At 41.9% G+C, this 16,063-nt stretch overlaps 1 protein-coding gene across 2 annotated transcripts in view; it reads right to left on the reverse strand.

The window, feature by feature from the left end:
* Positions 1 to 4,101: 4,101 nt before the first annotated feature.
* The window catches only part of SEPTIN2 (septin 2), a 61,526-nt gene continuing 49,564 nt past the window's right edge, over positions 4,102 to 16,063 (reverse strand). For both annotated transcript variants that reach the window (XM_088479223.1, XM_088479222.1), the window contains exons 8-13: positions 13,616 to 13,717; positions 11,226 to 11,371; positions 10,078 to 10,164; positions 8,671 to 8,728; positions 8,394 to 8,470; positions 4,102 to 8,313 (exon numbers count right to left, since the gene is read on the reverse strand). In XM_088479223.1, coding sequence (XP_088335349.1) covers positions 8,396 to 8,470; positions 8,671 to 8,728; positions 10,078 to 10,164; positions 11,226 to 11,371; positions 13,616 to 13,717 — 468 coding nt within the window. In that variant the 3' untranslated portion in view covers positions 4,102 to 8,313; positions 8,394 to 8,395. The remainder of the gene's footprint in view (positions 8,314 to 8,393; positions 8,471 to 8,670; positions 8,729 to 10,077; positions 10,165 to 11,225; positions 11,372 to 13,615; positions 13,718 to 16,063) is intronic.

The raw sequence follows: 16,063 nt of genomic DNA on the forward strand, positions 1-16,063 counted from the left end.
AGTAAAAAAAAAAAAATAGGGACACCCGAAATAAATGTACAATTTGGAGTGGAAAAAAAAAAAAAAAAAAAACAGGGAAAAAAGTGTTTAACAATAGGGAAATAGGTTCAGGTCTATTCTGCAAATATGCGGCAGGTGTTTTCTAGAATAGGTTATTAGCGGCAGGTGCATATTTGAAGAATTTTTAAATAAAGACTTTAGGTACTTAAAAATATGCTAGTACCCATTTTCATGTACCCAAAATTTGATGGGACCACTAAAAAAAACCGAAAAAAATAACCTAAGTGCTCTTCTGCAACACTTCTTCAATGTCAGGAAAAACAAACAAAAAAAAAACCTGCTGCGGCTATTTAAATCCCTGACTTTCATTTGCAGGTTAAAACGGGTGTACCCATAGTGATCCCCCATATTTTTACAGCTTTAGGGGGGGGTCCTACAATTTATTGCAGGAAAATTTCGTATTTTTTCGCAGATCCCACTTCGCAGGTTTCCGTAGCTTTTATATTGAATACGGGGATAAAGCGGGCGCGCACCCGATACTTTATCCATGGAAACCCTCCAATGTGGAGCGAAAAGTCCAGCACGGACTTTTCGCTCCCATATCGAGAACCCCTTTCCGAATTGTCTGCCCCCTCCAAATTCACCCTGTCCACTGGATTCGGCCCTCTATTCCCCAGACACAACCTCCCCCCCCCCCTCCCTCAGTCACTACCAGTGCAAAACACACACACACATTTACTTACCTCCAGGGGTGCCTTGGCAATGCACACAAAAAACCAAGCCGAAAAACAAGCAACCTTAAAAAAAAAACAAGCCCAATTCCGCTGGTTATAAGCAGACTTGGCAACTATGCACACTGACTGGGTTACTGCTGCTGTTCGGGGTGGTGGCTGACAGAGTAAAAGACACACTGGTCAGCCAAATCAGCAGCACCACATAGGACAGTCCACACCTGACTTACTGCTCTCAGTGAGTCACGGGTTGCTGGGGCGGTTGGCTGCTGCAGCTATTGGTAATTGAGCAGTGAGTGACAGTGTCAGGCACTCACTGCATGTCCACTGCATACATACCTCCCAAATTTTCAACTGGTGTAAAAGTGACACTTGCGTGCACCATAAAACAGTGGGCGTGACCTACTGAGAATGCTATACCAGTGAGCCACGCCCCGTGTTAGTCATGCTGGGGACTTGCCTAGCACTCCAGGAGCCGGTGGACAGCACCTGGTCTCCTCCAAAGCAAACAGTGTATATTTATGTGCACATCATCCATTCACCACTGCTCAGCTATACAGAGCAGCGGTATGAGAGTATCCTTCCCAAAATCTCTCCCGCCTGCATGGTAACTGGTCTGCAGGTGAGACACCTGGACAGTGCCTGTAAAACGGGACGGTCCTGCTGAAATTGGGACAGTTGGGGGGTATGTGCATGACAGACACAGTGGGGCCAGGGTGTTAGTCTCCGGAGTGACATCATTGGTGAGGAGCTGAGCGAGAGAACGTCAGACAGTGTGTGTGGTGATAAAGGGCCTGATTCAGAGGTGGAGGCTAATGCGACTGCAGCTGCGATTTCGCATGGACTTAAAGCTTACCCGAGCATAGGGATGCCCACCGCTGCCTTCTCATCTACGTCTGACGTCATATCGGTAACATCGACAATCATTGCGGAAAGGTCTGAGCCGTCTCAAACATATCTGTGTTACAGCCACACAGAGCTCTCATGCTGCTTAGATCGCATTGCTTAATTTATGCACACCCATGTAACAGCGTTTAAACGCTAAGAAACATCTGAGTTTTTGTAAACACCCCCCGTTACCTCCCCCAAACGCTGACTACCTGTCACTCACTTTGAGAATAGATCCACTGTGCATGCTCGATCACAAAACAATGGCTGCGTGTGCACAGTGCAAATATTTGCTCGATCTGCGTAAAAATCGGCACTTTGTCTATCTCTGAGTCAGGCCCACAGACTAGTTGAAAGTGGAGAAGTGAGAGAAAAAAAAAATAAGCTTCTACAAGCACTAGAAGACGTTGGCAACAAGAAAACTGCAGGGAGACAGGCACGTGATGGTGTTATCATAGGGTTAATGATTGTGATTTCTATGTGCTACCTATGTTACGACTATATTGAGGTTGGAAAAGGAAAGTGTATCATGCTGAGAATGGCCATATCCTTAAGGGTCAGAGAAGACAAATAGAGGGGCGTACTCTTGTGTCTGATTGTACCCAACACTGGCATTAGATGTATAATGGGCTCCTAATACCTTATATAGTGTGAGCAGCCAAATTTCACAAGAATGACAAGTGTAAGGTGTGTAGGAGATGCTAAGCATTATGGGTTACTGCAAATGATGCCCATATTATAGACAGAGAGCTTTGGCAGACAGTGTAACTCTAGACATTGTAGGTCACGTCTATACTGTATATCTGTGTCCTGGTTATATACAGTATGTTAGTGCTTACTGTGCATGTGCAAGAGATAAGAATGGTTCATGTTGTACCAGCCGGTGCTTGGTATCCACTATGTAAGGAATATGGTATTAACATTCTAAAGCAAACACCCAGATTAAAGTACATATGCATGTCCCTAAACAATAGCCATCAGCTTGTGTCAGGACCTGAGACTGCAGTAGGGTGCCTACAATTTCAATTGAAAGATCTGGGCATTGTGAAACGAGGGCTCCCCAGACGAACTACATCTTATGAAGAGAATGATACACCGGTGTCGTCGGTTACATGTATAACTATTCACTTTGATCTGAACGAAAACCAAGACATAGATAGTGTAACAAAGTAGCTCAACTGCAGCACCGCATCATGGTAGATGGGTTGCGTGTCATTGACGGCCTGCCAAGACCCCAAGGCTGCAACCTGATAGACCTGGGTTTGGGGGGCAACAGAGAAAGGGGGGGTTCGTGGTACGTGCCTCCCCTCCCCTAAACTCAGTTCTGTAATCAGTGTCCACTGGGCCTTATGCAGGCAGGAGCTTAAGCTGCCTAAGGAATGACCTGGATCTGGGATGGATATAGTGAGTGCACAAAAGAAGGACTCTGCCACAGGTGAGAGTAGAAAAAAAGGGGAGCAAGGAGTATAGAAAAAAAAAATCAGACGAGTAACAGGATTACTGGGAACCAGATTAAAAACACAAAAACAAAACAAAAACAAAAAAGTCAGTAAATTATAATTTAAATACAACTGTCCAGCAGATCATAATGAGGGACAAGTAAATTTAGTTAAACATATGGTGGAATGACTAATCATGAGGCTGGTTTGTAGCCATACATTTCATTATAACACTCATGCAGAATATAAGGTCCTAAGATTAATTCCCTTTTATATAAGCTTACGTTACATTTCAGAACAACTTCCAACAAATGTTGCAGAAGGGCCAAACATACCAATTTTCTGATCACCGACCCTCGCGTCTTGGAAGGAAAGTTTGAAAAAACGTAATCTCTTATATGTCTAATTAATCACATTAAGTTTAGACAGCATCTCCAGAGTCTCACCTTTAGCAGATTTAGATACACCCAGTAGCGATATGCCTGTTTGCACCCAACATACTATTAAGGGTACTCCTACCTCTGTGAGACTGATGGTTAGCACATTACACGGTATAGTTATCCTTATTTATCCATGCCATAGACCCTGGCAAGCTACGATCATGGCTACCATTCTAATCCGTGGCTCACATACAAAGCAACCACCAATCATGATACCTACAGGCCATCTACTTAGGCTATAGGAATTTCTGCCCCATTCTGTAACTGTGCCACCTCCAAATGTTTACACCATACACCAGTGGTTCTCAAACTCGGTCCTCAGGACCCCACACAGTTCACATTTTTCAGATCACCTAGCAGGTGTACAGGTGTGTTCATTACTCACTGACAAATATTAAAAGATCCACAGATGGAGCTAATTATTTCACTTTTGATTCTATGAGGAGACCTGGAAAACATGCACTGTTTGGGGTACTGAGGATCGAGTTTGAGAACCTGTGCCATACACAAATACGGTTCTAGTACAGTAATACTCGCCTCCATAAAATTAAACAATGCTATCACCAAGAGACAACAGCATTCAAAAATAAGACACAAAAGTAATTGTTGCTGCATATATTTATTTAAAAACATATTTATTCATTGAAAAAGTCATAATACAAACACACATTCCAAACTCTGACACCCTTGTATAGGGACACAATCCAACATAAGGGTCAGGAGTTAAAAATGCAGGATACAAAAAAAGGCTGATACATGGCAGTGATTTATACAATAACGTAGAGAAATATATATAAATGGAGAACACATTAAAGCTGAATCCAGGACTCCCATTTTATTTCCCAAAGTCTGTGTTTTCTTACAAGGCACTTTTAACTTGAAGACCAATGATAACCTATTTAATGATGAAATCAGAAGATCAGTTATAACCTAATTATGAAAACCAGAATTACTCACTAGAAAAGTTCTTAGCTTTCTCTATAGGCACTGAAAGGTTAAAACCCTTATTATTTTCCCTTTGAAAGCATTCTGTAATATGGGGATTGACAGCATACAAATAGGATACGGCTTTCACAGCAATAAGGTGGCAAAACAAGCAGGATCATCATTTGTTTTATAAATGTACTAAATAGTTTTTGGCTGTCTATGGTAGACAAGGATCAGGAAATGGCCTTCCGGTCATGTATTGGAACTTTTCTTCAGCGTCTGTTCACAAAAGCATGTACATTAGAAGAGGAGTAGGCAAACTGTACATTGCCAAGAGTTGTGGAACTACAAATTCCAGCATACACTGCTTCTACCAGTCAGAGAAGAAGCATATAATTATATCAGAGGCTATGGCACGCTGAACGCTGAAGTTTTGCTGACTCTTGTTAGGAGTGGCGTCATAAACAGTGGTATCATTAAGATAGGGCTTATAGACCCCGACTTATTTGTGTGAATAAGGTCTTAAGCCGCGTATCCACTTATAGACATACAAACGAGAGCACGATTACGACATTGCAATCATGCTGTCGTTTGTATATCTAGTGATGTGCCTAGACTGAACGGTCACTCGTTCAGTCCAGGCACATCCATCATCCCTGTACATGCTGAACCGACGGGATCGTCAGGTTGACCAGCATGTACAGGCAATGATAGATGGCAAAAACGACCAGCGGGCACGCGCATCGCTGGTCATTTTTGTCATTTACATGCCCGATTTGCGGGCGATTGCATGATAACGACGTCGTTTTCGTGCAATCGCCTGTCAAAATCGCCTAGTGGATACCCGCCTTTAATGTAATAACAGCAGAGATCAGAATCATTAGTTACCAGATGTCACTGTATACACTGACCTACATGACACTAATTTCAATAGTAATAGATAACACCTGATCAATTCAAGGACTACTAATAAATATAGATGTATACATTTCAGCAGCTTCTCAGGGCTCAGAATAATTGAGATAAAAGTTAATATTTAGATGGAGAGATGTCACTACACAGAGCAGGCCGTCAGTAATTCAATGACACTATAGCCACAAACCACCTAAAATACATCATTACAGTAAGGTGGGAGTGACACTTGTGCTCAGCATATATAAATATGACAAATATCTCAATTTCTGCCATTGACTCCTCATTTACATTGATTTATCCTGTATAGAGGCACATTTCTGTGTAATAACACCATACCATCAGGTTACTGGGAAAAAAAATAGTGTTTTTCTAGTGGAATGTACTATTTTCCATGTACAGTTGACGCGTAGTTAAGTCATATTTTATGCAATAAACAGGTGAAGGTAAAGTATATAGTCTCTAATTATTTGCATTTATTAGTAGGAGTGGGGATTGCCATATTGTTACAGCTGCCAGGATACCAATAAACATTGCCAGTAAGTAACCAATGAAAGAGCCGAGCAGACAATTTATCATGTGAACGGACAACTTGCATGGAAATAAGACTGGAGCTGGGGGGGTGGCCTGGCTATTGGTCAGTAATAGAAGCCATAGAAAAATCAGACAGTATTATCAGAATTGATCTCAGTTTTAAAATGAGAAGGTGGATCAATTAGTAGATGTCAAAAAAAACATCATCAAGAGCCCTCGCTTAGGCCAAAAATTGAAATTTTGAAAGGCGTAACAGATTGTATGTTCAGCATGTGACAAATCCTGTGTTCTATATAAAAATACATACAGAAAATTATCACACCCAAAAATTCTAAACTTGGAGAAACCCCACCCCTCCCCCCAATTGACCTAAAACTGAATACAAAATTGAAAATATCAAAACACATTTGTAACAGTGGAGTGTAACCCAAACCCCAGAAGGTAACAACTGCAGCTGAGCTGGGAGAAAACGGTCTTTATAACTTCTAACACATTCACCAGTGACTCATTTTATTTTAAAACCTATGCCCTTGTCTCGCATACAATCGCAGGTCATTACGTGCCTGTGGTCTGGTCAGCTGCTCGGTGACTGCAGCATTTATGTGGTTTACTATATGACTTATTGTTACCTACGTGAAACATATCCACAGTACAAACGGAGTTCACAGTACGTATCAGCAGTCTTATTACATTCTACAGTCACCAAGAATGCAGTGTGTACAGTGGACGTGTTACCCATAGGGAGAAGTGATCCTTATTCCATATTATTTAAATGCTACGTTCTAAATACAGCTTAAAGCAGCTCAGGTTCAAACAGACCATGAATCCATATATGAAACCAAAACCAACAAAAACAATCCACAGTCGATGCAGTGTTAGAATAGCATAGACAATCAGGAAACATTTGTAGATGTCTTTCTCTACTATGTAGAATATATACAGTAGATTAGCTGAAGTACACATACATGCACTAAACCAGCTTGATTATTAAAAAATATTTGTATCATGAGTGCACAGTTCAACTCTCCCCTCTTCCCCGGCTATGAGTGTGATGAGGGTCCAAAGCACCGGATCGCCAATTTCAGTATATACCCGGGCCACCAGTGTTACAAAGGACACTTCTCCCAGTCCCAGGTGGAAGACATTGTAAAGTCGCTGCAGTTTAAAAGGTGCCAGTGCAGCTTCCATTACTTTCTGCAGCAGAACCCTGAGCATACTTCCAAACCTTTCACCTGCCAGCAGTGTCCATTACCATGCCAGTCTGGGCAGGTTTCAGCCAAAATGCGGGGTCTGGAGCTGGGACCCCCATATCTCAATTAACTGGGGGTAGAGGTTTATTGTGAAATCTTATGTTTAGGGCAGTTGTGCTTTACTGCTGAGAACCATATGTAACAGGCTACAGTAAGAGGTGTCTGTTGCCAATACTGCAATCTGTCTTAAGTAATGATACTTTCTTCTAATTACAGATAGCAAAGTTATAAGATTTATGCATTACCCGACACATCAGTGCGGAGTGTTTTAGGAATGTCCAGCCTGCACAAGCTGGGTGATCTGGGTTAGACAGGAAGTTAGTTTGGTTCTGAGTTAAGAAGCCTTGAATAGTTAACAAAAATACATGATGTCACATTTTATCAAATATGGTTTTGCGGTCTAAAACCGTGCATTAAAGGATGTTGTGTATAATATTTCACATTTCTGGGTTAGGGTAAAAAAAAGAAAAGATGATCATCTATAGTGGTACGTTCCTAGAGGAGTTTAAACGAATTCGGAGCCTCATTAGTTTAGAAAAGTGCAGGTTTCATAATCCATACACTTCCGCTTCAAAATATGAGGGGGATGGGTGGCCTGAGATCACATTTGCAAACAGATGCTGTAACCAGTAACACATTCCTAGTGGCCCAAGTACTCTACGGTCACTGCTGGGTGCATCGCGGAGGTTAGAGACCGCGTCAGGCGCCCAGATGTCAGAGCGCATTGAGGGAATGTATTTTCTAATTTCTAATCAGGTTTAACAGCAAGTTGCCATAGACACAGCTTCTGGTTATAAATACCAATTGCCTAAATGTATCAGACTGCACCAGAGAATTCATGTGATTGATAAAGTGTCACAAGAAAGGATAAAATCTAACAATAAAGGTAAATAGAGTGTATGCTAATATAGGGCAGTGAACGGTGTACAAAGGCTTAGCGTGATTGCTTCAACAAGCAATTTGTGTAACAGACTATACTTTGTAAAAAGGCCTCTTATGTACAAGTTATAAAATACTCAAATTGTATGGACGCTTCGAAAAAAAAAAATGTTTCTGATGAAATCAGTTTTACAGACTATAAAAACGGAAAACATAACCAGGTGTAATGCTTGTCAGTGTGTGTCCTGTACGATAAGCCACAGGTAGGTCTCTGCGGAGATCACAGCTCCTGCTCAGCACCGTGGTTAGGAATCTAAAAGGAGAAGATATGTGAGCACATGAATACTGTGATATGAAAGACGAGAGGCTGAGATGTACGAGGTGTAGCCTTACCATTACACGTCTTCTCCTTGTTTCTGGAACTGCATTTGAGCCTTCATTCTTGCAATCATTTCCTGCATGCGTCGAAGCTGTAATGCAGGAGAATAGTAAATGACCAACTTGTGGCCAGCTCCATGTAAAGCAGATGCCGGTTTTCTGGACTTTGCTCAGGATCCAGTCAGCCAACACAAACACATGACTGAGTTAGTGGCAGGAAGAAATGGACAAAGTATCCATGGTTACAGTACAAGGTAACAGCCAGCTATTGTCAGCTGTAAGGGGGTCTCACCTCAGCCTCCTTCTCCTGCAGTATCTGGTCCTTTGATACTTCCACATTCTCCACTTTGCTGGAAGAAAAGGACAGTACTCTGAATATATGATTTTATTCTAGACCATCATATGCTGGCTGGGTGAAAGATCAGATTCTTTGTATTCTGGACTGATACTGTGCATATCCACCAGTTTATTGTTGCACTACAACCTAAGTGACCAAACAATCCATTTTGCTACTTTAGGCTGCTGGATGGTGAGCAGGAAGCTGCAATCACAGTGACTGTGGCTTCTGATTGGTTCTCCTGCTTACACCCCCTTCTCCCCCCTTTGTCACAGTGTCATACAACCATAGTTTTCAGCCACAGCTGAGCCCTGTTCATTTAGAAGTGGTTATATAGCTTTGAATGTCTATTTTTAATTCAAAATTATTCACAAAATACTCATAACTGTTTCATCATCACATTTGGGGGCCTGTCCATTTAGCCACAAAGATTTTTAGCATCATTGCTCATTTTCGCTCTGACATCATTACCTTAATATGTTACTGGAACCTTGCAACTAATTGGATCAGTCCGTTAGAATATTGTATTTGCTATGGGCTTATCTCAGTAGCACCAACCAATGCCATAAATTTATAGGCTACTGGGAAATGTGTTAAAATAAACAGGTGTTTAGTAAGTGAGATTAGGAAACTATTTAAATGTAAATGAAACATTTAGCTGTAATGCACATAGGTAAATTTTTCAAATCCACCTATTTATTTGCAAATAAAACCTTGTTTACTGGATATTTGGCCTATCACAGAATAACTAGGTGGCATCTGGCTTGTTGGCGCGTTGCCCCAGAATTATAACCTATACACTTTGCCCCAGAATTATAGCCTATACAGCTATACACTTTGCCCCAGAATTATAACCTATACAGCTATACACTTTGCCCCAGAATTATAACCTATACAGCTATACACTTTGCCCCAGAATTATAACCATTCTAAAGTGCTTTGCTCAAGCACACACAAATTATACAGCAGTGTTATGCTGAAGTTGGTCACTGCAATGTCAAATGAGACCACTATTAAAACTTCATAGACCAACACATTAACTTGCATTTTTAAGAACAGCTGGATTTCTTTTGGTTTACACTAATGCAATTAATACACTGACTACGTCTGCATTTGGCAATATGACCAACTGAAGGAGTATGACCGGTCTACTCATTTTTTTTTTAATTATTTATTTTATACCTCCAACTACATTTTGCACTGGCCACCTGACTATTCCACACTTCCCAGGTATCTCAATAATGCACTTGGAGCACTTCTGAAAACTTGTGTCCTGACAGACCATGTGCCTAACAGTAATATACAGCCACCACGATAAACTGCGCCACATCCAAAACAGAGGGGAACATGCTGGCATTGTACCTGGTGCCACCTCTTTTCAGACGCTCTGAGCGGAAGTTCTCGTAATGCAGATCTTGAGTCACCTCTTGCAGGTCCTGCATGTGTGTGCTGAGGAAAGGAACAGACAATACATTGTACTTACACTCAGGAATGCTAAAGACAGAGACTGGCAATCACAACCCAACAGTCTACTTGTGTTCTGAATTTTATGCACTGTGACTATGATACGTACTGCACATGTCCATCATAGGAATACGGATTCTTGTTACAGACCACATTCACACTGTGTGGTGTAAACAAGTGGCCATGGACAGGACACTTCAGATAAGCAGCTGAATTATTCATAAATACATGGGTCACTATCAACCATAATGTAATGTTTTTTCAAAAGGAGAAATACACAACCTGTGGGTCAGGGCCCCAAATTTGGGCCCACAATCGGTTTTGGGGTCACTAAATTGTCATATGTTCAATTTGTAACTACATTTTAGGGGCTCCAGCTTAAAAGTAAATACTGTTCTAATGTTTGCTCTTTTTACCATTAGGACTTGTGTGTGTGGTTCTGGTTATTCTGGTTTTCAGATGTTTCATGCAAAGCACATGAAAACCTTTTGGATATAAAGCACAAAGCAATCTATGGTACATTCCCAAAAAATCTGTTTATAAATACGATTCTAAAATTAATTCTGCATGCCATTTAAAATGTACTGTAATAATATATGTGTATTACTTTGGGCCTCAAACCATATATGTAAAAGCTTTTTGTTTCCAACGGTATAATTAAACTTTTATTTACTTACTAAAACATGTGTCTTGCTTTCACACCATTAAGTTACTTAGTGGTAAATGTAATAGCCTGGGAATTGCAGGCATCGGCGACTTCCCGATGAGTTTGGCCGATGTTTTGAAGTAGCAATCATTTAATAGGCAAAACCAACCTGGTGATTGCTACTTTAAAACATTGGAAAGACTTGCCAGGAACCAGTCGGGTGCCTGCAGTTTTCAGACTATTACATTTACTTTTTAAGTCAGGCATAAATAGCCCATTACTGCCTTGGCTACGGACCTTAAATCACACCTCTCAAACTCTGCTACCTCTGTAAAACCACCCCAGGGGAGTTAAGAATGTAGCATAAGTATACAGCATTGTAAGATTCAGCCACACTTACATAAGCATTGTCCTCAGTTTCAGGAAGTCATTGTGTTCTGGGTTTTCTACTTCAACCACTCCCCATGGATACAGACGACCTCGAACCTTTTTACCTTTGGCCTCAATGAGCTGATTTGATCCAACAACAGAGAAGGGGATACTGGCCTATGCAGAAGAAGACAAAGCCATAGCAGATATTGCATCTAGTGTTGGTCACACATTGAACAGTTCAGCTGCACATGGAAATTAGACAAGATCTGGCTGTATGACCGGATCACATTACTGGGGACTACTACTGCAGAAGACGACTGGACCCAGAGACCGACAGTTTCAGCTCCTAAATACATTTACCAACATGCCTGAAGTGTTCTAATTGATTTTGATAAACTATTCATCAGACATTGCAGTAGTTTTCAGGCAACACATGCTGCTAGATCAGGTTAAACGCTCATCATCATCAAAGTGTGCATGGTCAGCATCACATGCAACATACAGCCCATATGTTATACAGCCTTCATTCTAGTACTCCAACCAGGAATAATTCTAACAATGTGTCACAGCTCTAAGGGCCCGATTCAGAGTTGTACGCAATACTGGTGCCTGACGTACTGGAGCGATTTCTTTGCTACTGCGCATGTTTCCACGTTGCACAGCGCATGCGCTCCAGTTGGGTCAGTGCAGAGAAGCAGTTCTAATTTCTGGAGTATGCATGAAGAAGTGTATCAAAAATGTAATGGGCCAGGGAGGAGTCTTCGCGCACGCGAGGAGATGGTCCGTATTATAGGTGTTATGGGAGTGTCGCGGGCGTGTCAGTGAAAACTGTTGCGTACACAGACACTCGACCGCTCACATAGGAGCCCATACTCAGATGGAGAAACAGCACCTGCCATAGGGCTGGGGCAATGCGACCGATGGTGGCATCGAAGGACGCATCAAATCAGTATTACTGTGTGTATGGTGGCGCTGAATGTGGATGTCTCAGTCCTTGCACATTGGGATGCATGGATGAACACAAGGGAAGGACTTTGTAACAACGTCAGTATAAAAATGCAGACAGGTGACCACCAATAGATGCAGCTGTGGGCCATGAACTAAGGGCCTGATTCAGCAAGGGACGCACGCACGCACACGTCCGCTGCGAGAATTTGCTAATCAATGCATATGCACCGAGACCGCAGTACAAAATGCAGACGCCCAGCCCCATACTATGCCAACCATCTAGCTTTACGCACAGCCTGATCAGCACGCAAGATAGCGTGAACATCAGTAACATCGAGAACCATCGGACCCATTAGCATAATAGTGGTTGACCTGACCTGCCGCAGGAATTTGGCCGCTTCCTGTGTACAGCTTACGGTTTTGAATGCGTATGCCGACGCACTGCCTTAATTATGCACGCCCCCTATAACTGCATTATAATGCTTGCGTTCGCCTGACCACCCCCCGACACCCATCCCATAAACGGCACTTCCTGTCAATCAGTTTCGGTAGGATCTGCGTACACACTGCGTTTAGTCTGCGTACCCTAACCCGATGGCACTGGCTAGATCGGGCAAACGCAGTGCGATGAATGTGCAGTGCAAAAACATCGGCCGCGTGCGCGTTCTCTCCTGTGCTTTCCTTGCTGAATCAGGCCCACAGTGTGAAGAGTGTTGAAACACAGAATAAAAAGGGATATTCAGGGTCACGAAGACTTCCTTAACATTCCTTACAAATCTCCTGTCTGCTTTAACTGCAAATAATGTAGCATACTAAAAAAAAGAACAATGACACGTAGCCAACACTAGATTGCAGCAGCATAGCTGATTGGGTATCACGCAGAGCACTGAACCTAGAAACTGTATCAAAGGCTGTAAGTATAACAGATTAAAGCTGAGAATTATAATGCAGTGCTCGTCATGGGATGACTGCAGTTACATGTACAGTTAAGGGGCCTATCCATTACATGACTGAACAATCCGACCAAAACCAGGAGGTTTTGGTCACATTGTTCATAAAGTCGTGTAATGGATAGCTGGCAAGGACCAGCGATGCGCGTGCACGCTGGGTCCTTGCCGACCCCGACTATCTACAGAACATGCTGGTCAACCTGACGACGCTAGTCAGGTTCCCCATGTTCCGAGATAGGTCAGAATCCTGCACTGAAAGACATGCAGTGAACGCCATTCAGTGCGGACACCGTACCCGGGGTCCTGAAGGTCGGAACGCTAGATGTTCAGTCTTTCAGGTCACCTAATGGATAGGCACCTTTAGGGTCTTGCAGTAAAATAAACTAGTATAGAAATAGGGGGTGGGGGAGGGAGATGTTCACAAAACGCTTATAAATATAACCGTATCCAGGAAAAAAGGAATCCCTGTAACACACACACATACGAATACACACACACACATACGAATACACACACACACCTTTAAAAGCCTTGTCTGTTCCTTAAAGTCCTCGTCTTCATCAGACTCGGCATCTGGGAGCTGATAAATTTTGATTCCATGTTCTTCAATTTCATCCAGGACCTTATAGCAAACAAAACAGCTACAATATTATTTCGAGGATATACAAACATGTCTTAAGAATACATAAAGTATGGTAATAAATACACTAGTATAAAATATATGGGCATAATGCAGAACTGGATGGAAAATGGGAGTATATGCTCCCACATTGCGTACACTAAAAATGCATATAATCGTCAGTACGCAGTGGTGTACGTATCCTAAAGTGCGCCCGCCTCCCTATGTGTATTTTTGATTTGGGACTAGTCATTATTATCAGTCTATACTAGGCACAAAAAACATGCATAAACAGGTGTATTTACACTAAAGCTAGGTATACACCTTATGAAGGTGTGATCCAGTGAGGAAAGGAACGATACATCGCTTACGTAGTACACGCTGTACGATCTGCTGTACAATGGCGCAATGTATCGTATCATGCTGCATGTAACAGTGTCGTTCATTGCATCGTCCTATTGGATGTGCGGCACATTCAACGCACGACGGCCGGGAACGATGGATTGGGCATGCATTAGGTAGTTTGGGATATAGACCATGTGCGGTAATGTAAAATGAAAATATCCTAAAAGAACAGATGAAATAATTGGTAGATCATTCAGAAAAGGTCTGGTTTCTTACCATAATCTGGATTTAGTTTTTTTGCAAATAGGGTTTATTGAAATTTTGGCACACAAAACACAACATCATGTCATTATAGTAGATATCCGTGACAGTAAACAAACAAAACATAGTAGCCAAGACATTTCACTGCATATATAACCTCAAGAAGTCCAAAACCGTATATTGGAAGAGTAAAATCAGAAGACGATAGTCATAAAAAACTAACAGTCATGAATAGTATGACCTTGTATAAATGTAAACATGGCATATTACAAAAGTAAAGTAGATTAAAATACACAGTATGGAAAAAGTAAAGTAGAAAATAGAAAAAGAGTAAGAAGATAGAAAAAAGGCAGTTAAGAGAGAGAAGGATGAGAGTATCCACCGGAAACCTAAAGACCAAAGTTGAGGTGTCAAACCATAAAGGAAGTATAAGATTTAGTATTATAAGGCTCCCATCAGTGGACTCTCAGAATTCCAACCAGTAAAACCACACCTTCAAGTAGTTCCTGAACTGATCAGCAGAGGACATTATAATATCATCCATTGAGCGATATAGTTCTATCCTATGGAACAAAATCTCCGAGAGTCGGGAGAGGTAGATTTCCAATGCACGGGAATTACGGCCTTGGCTGCACTGCTAAGATATTTCAAAAGAGATTTTTTTATACACAGATAAATGCATAGCAAATAGATTCAAGAGACAAAATTCACGCCCATCTGGAACATCCGAGCCCGCAATTTCCCGTGCGACTGAAATTACCCCATCCCAAAAGGGCCTAAGAGCCGGACAGTACCAACATATGTAAAGGGGAGTACCCAAGTCCATACCACATCTCCAGAAGCTCACCGAAACAAGCTGGTACATTATAGACAAAATGGATGGGCAGCAATACCAATCGAGAAATTACTTTAAAATGAGTCAATAGTCAGTATGTTGGTAGAGCTACTCCATAACTTTTTAAAAACAGATGACCACAGGTCTATCTCCCATTAGTAAAGTTTGGCAATGCAGAAAAATGGTTCTGAGTTGGAGAGGCTGAAGAGAACACCAATTTTCAAAGGGTAACAGACTACAAGTCCCTGAAGATAGAAGATTGTGTGATTGGCGAAAATGTTTGACCTGGAGGTATTGCCAGATCTCGTTGTTGGGTAATTGCCACTGTTCTTGGATATCATTGAAAGACAGCACTCTGGAATTACCCAGCAACTGACCGATTCTAGATATCCCTGCCAGTGACCAATATCTGAAAGCCAATTTGGGGAGCCCTGGGATAAACGATGGATTGTCAAATAAAGGTGTTAGAGGGTACTAAACCATGGAGATCCAAGCCACTAAGCCGTATCAAAGTTCTTAATGTGGATCCCATGGTTGGATGCAAAATGTTTGGTGAGCGGGACAACTGGGGAACAGCAGTCAGGGTTGATCATAAGAAGGACCTTAAATACACACCCACTGTTTAACAGAACTCACCCTGGATCAATCAAGGATTCTACCAAGCATAACTACGTTATGATTGGTACTGAAGTATGGGAGCTGAAACCCACTCAGGTGTCGTCTTCTAAACAAAATGACACGTTTGAACAGAGGCGTTCTCCCACCCCACAAAATGTTTTTCACCACCCGATGAAGATCAGTAAACCACCCATCAGGAATCAGCACTGTCAAAGTTTGATAGCGATCGAGCACTCGAGGTAGAATATTGATCTATATTACATTAATCCTCACAATCCAGGAGAAGCCCC

The sequence above is a fragment of the Taudactylus pleione genome, unplaced genomic scaffold (genome assembly GCF_031769625.1).
Source record: "Taudactylus pleione unplaced genomic scaffold, aTauple2 ptg000229l, whole genome shotgun sequence".
Lineage (NCBI taxonomy): Eukaryota > Metazoa > Chordata > Amphibia > Anura > Myobatrachidae > Taudactylus > Taudactylus pleione.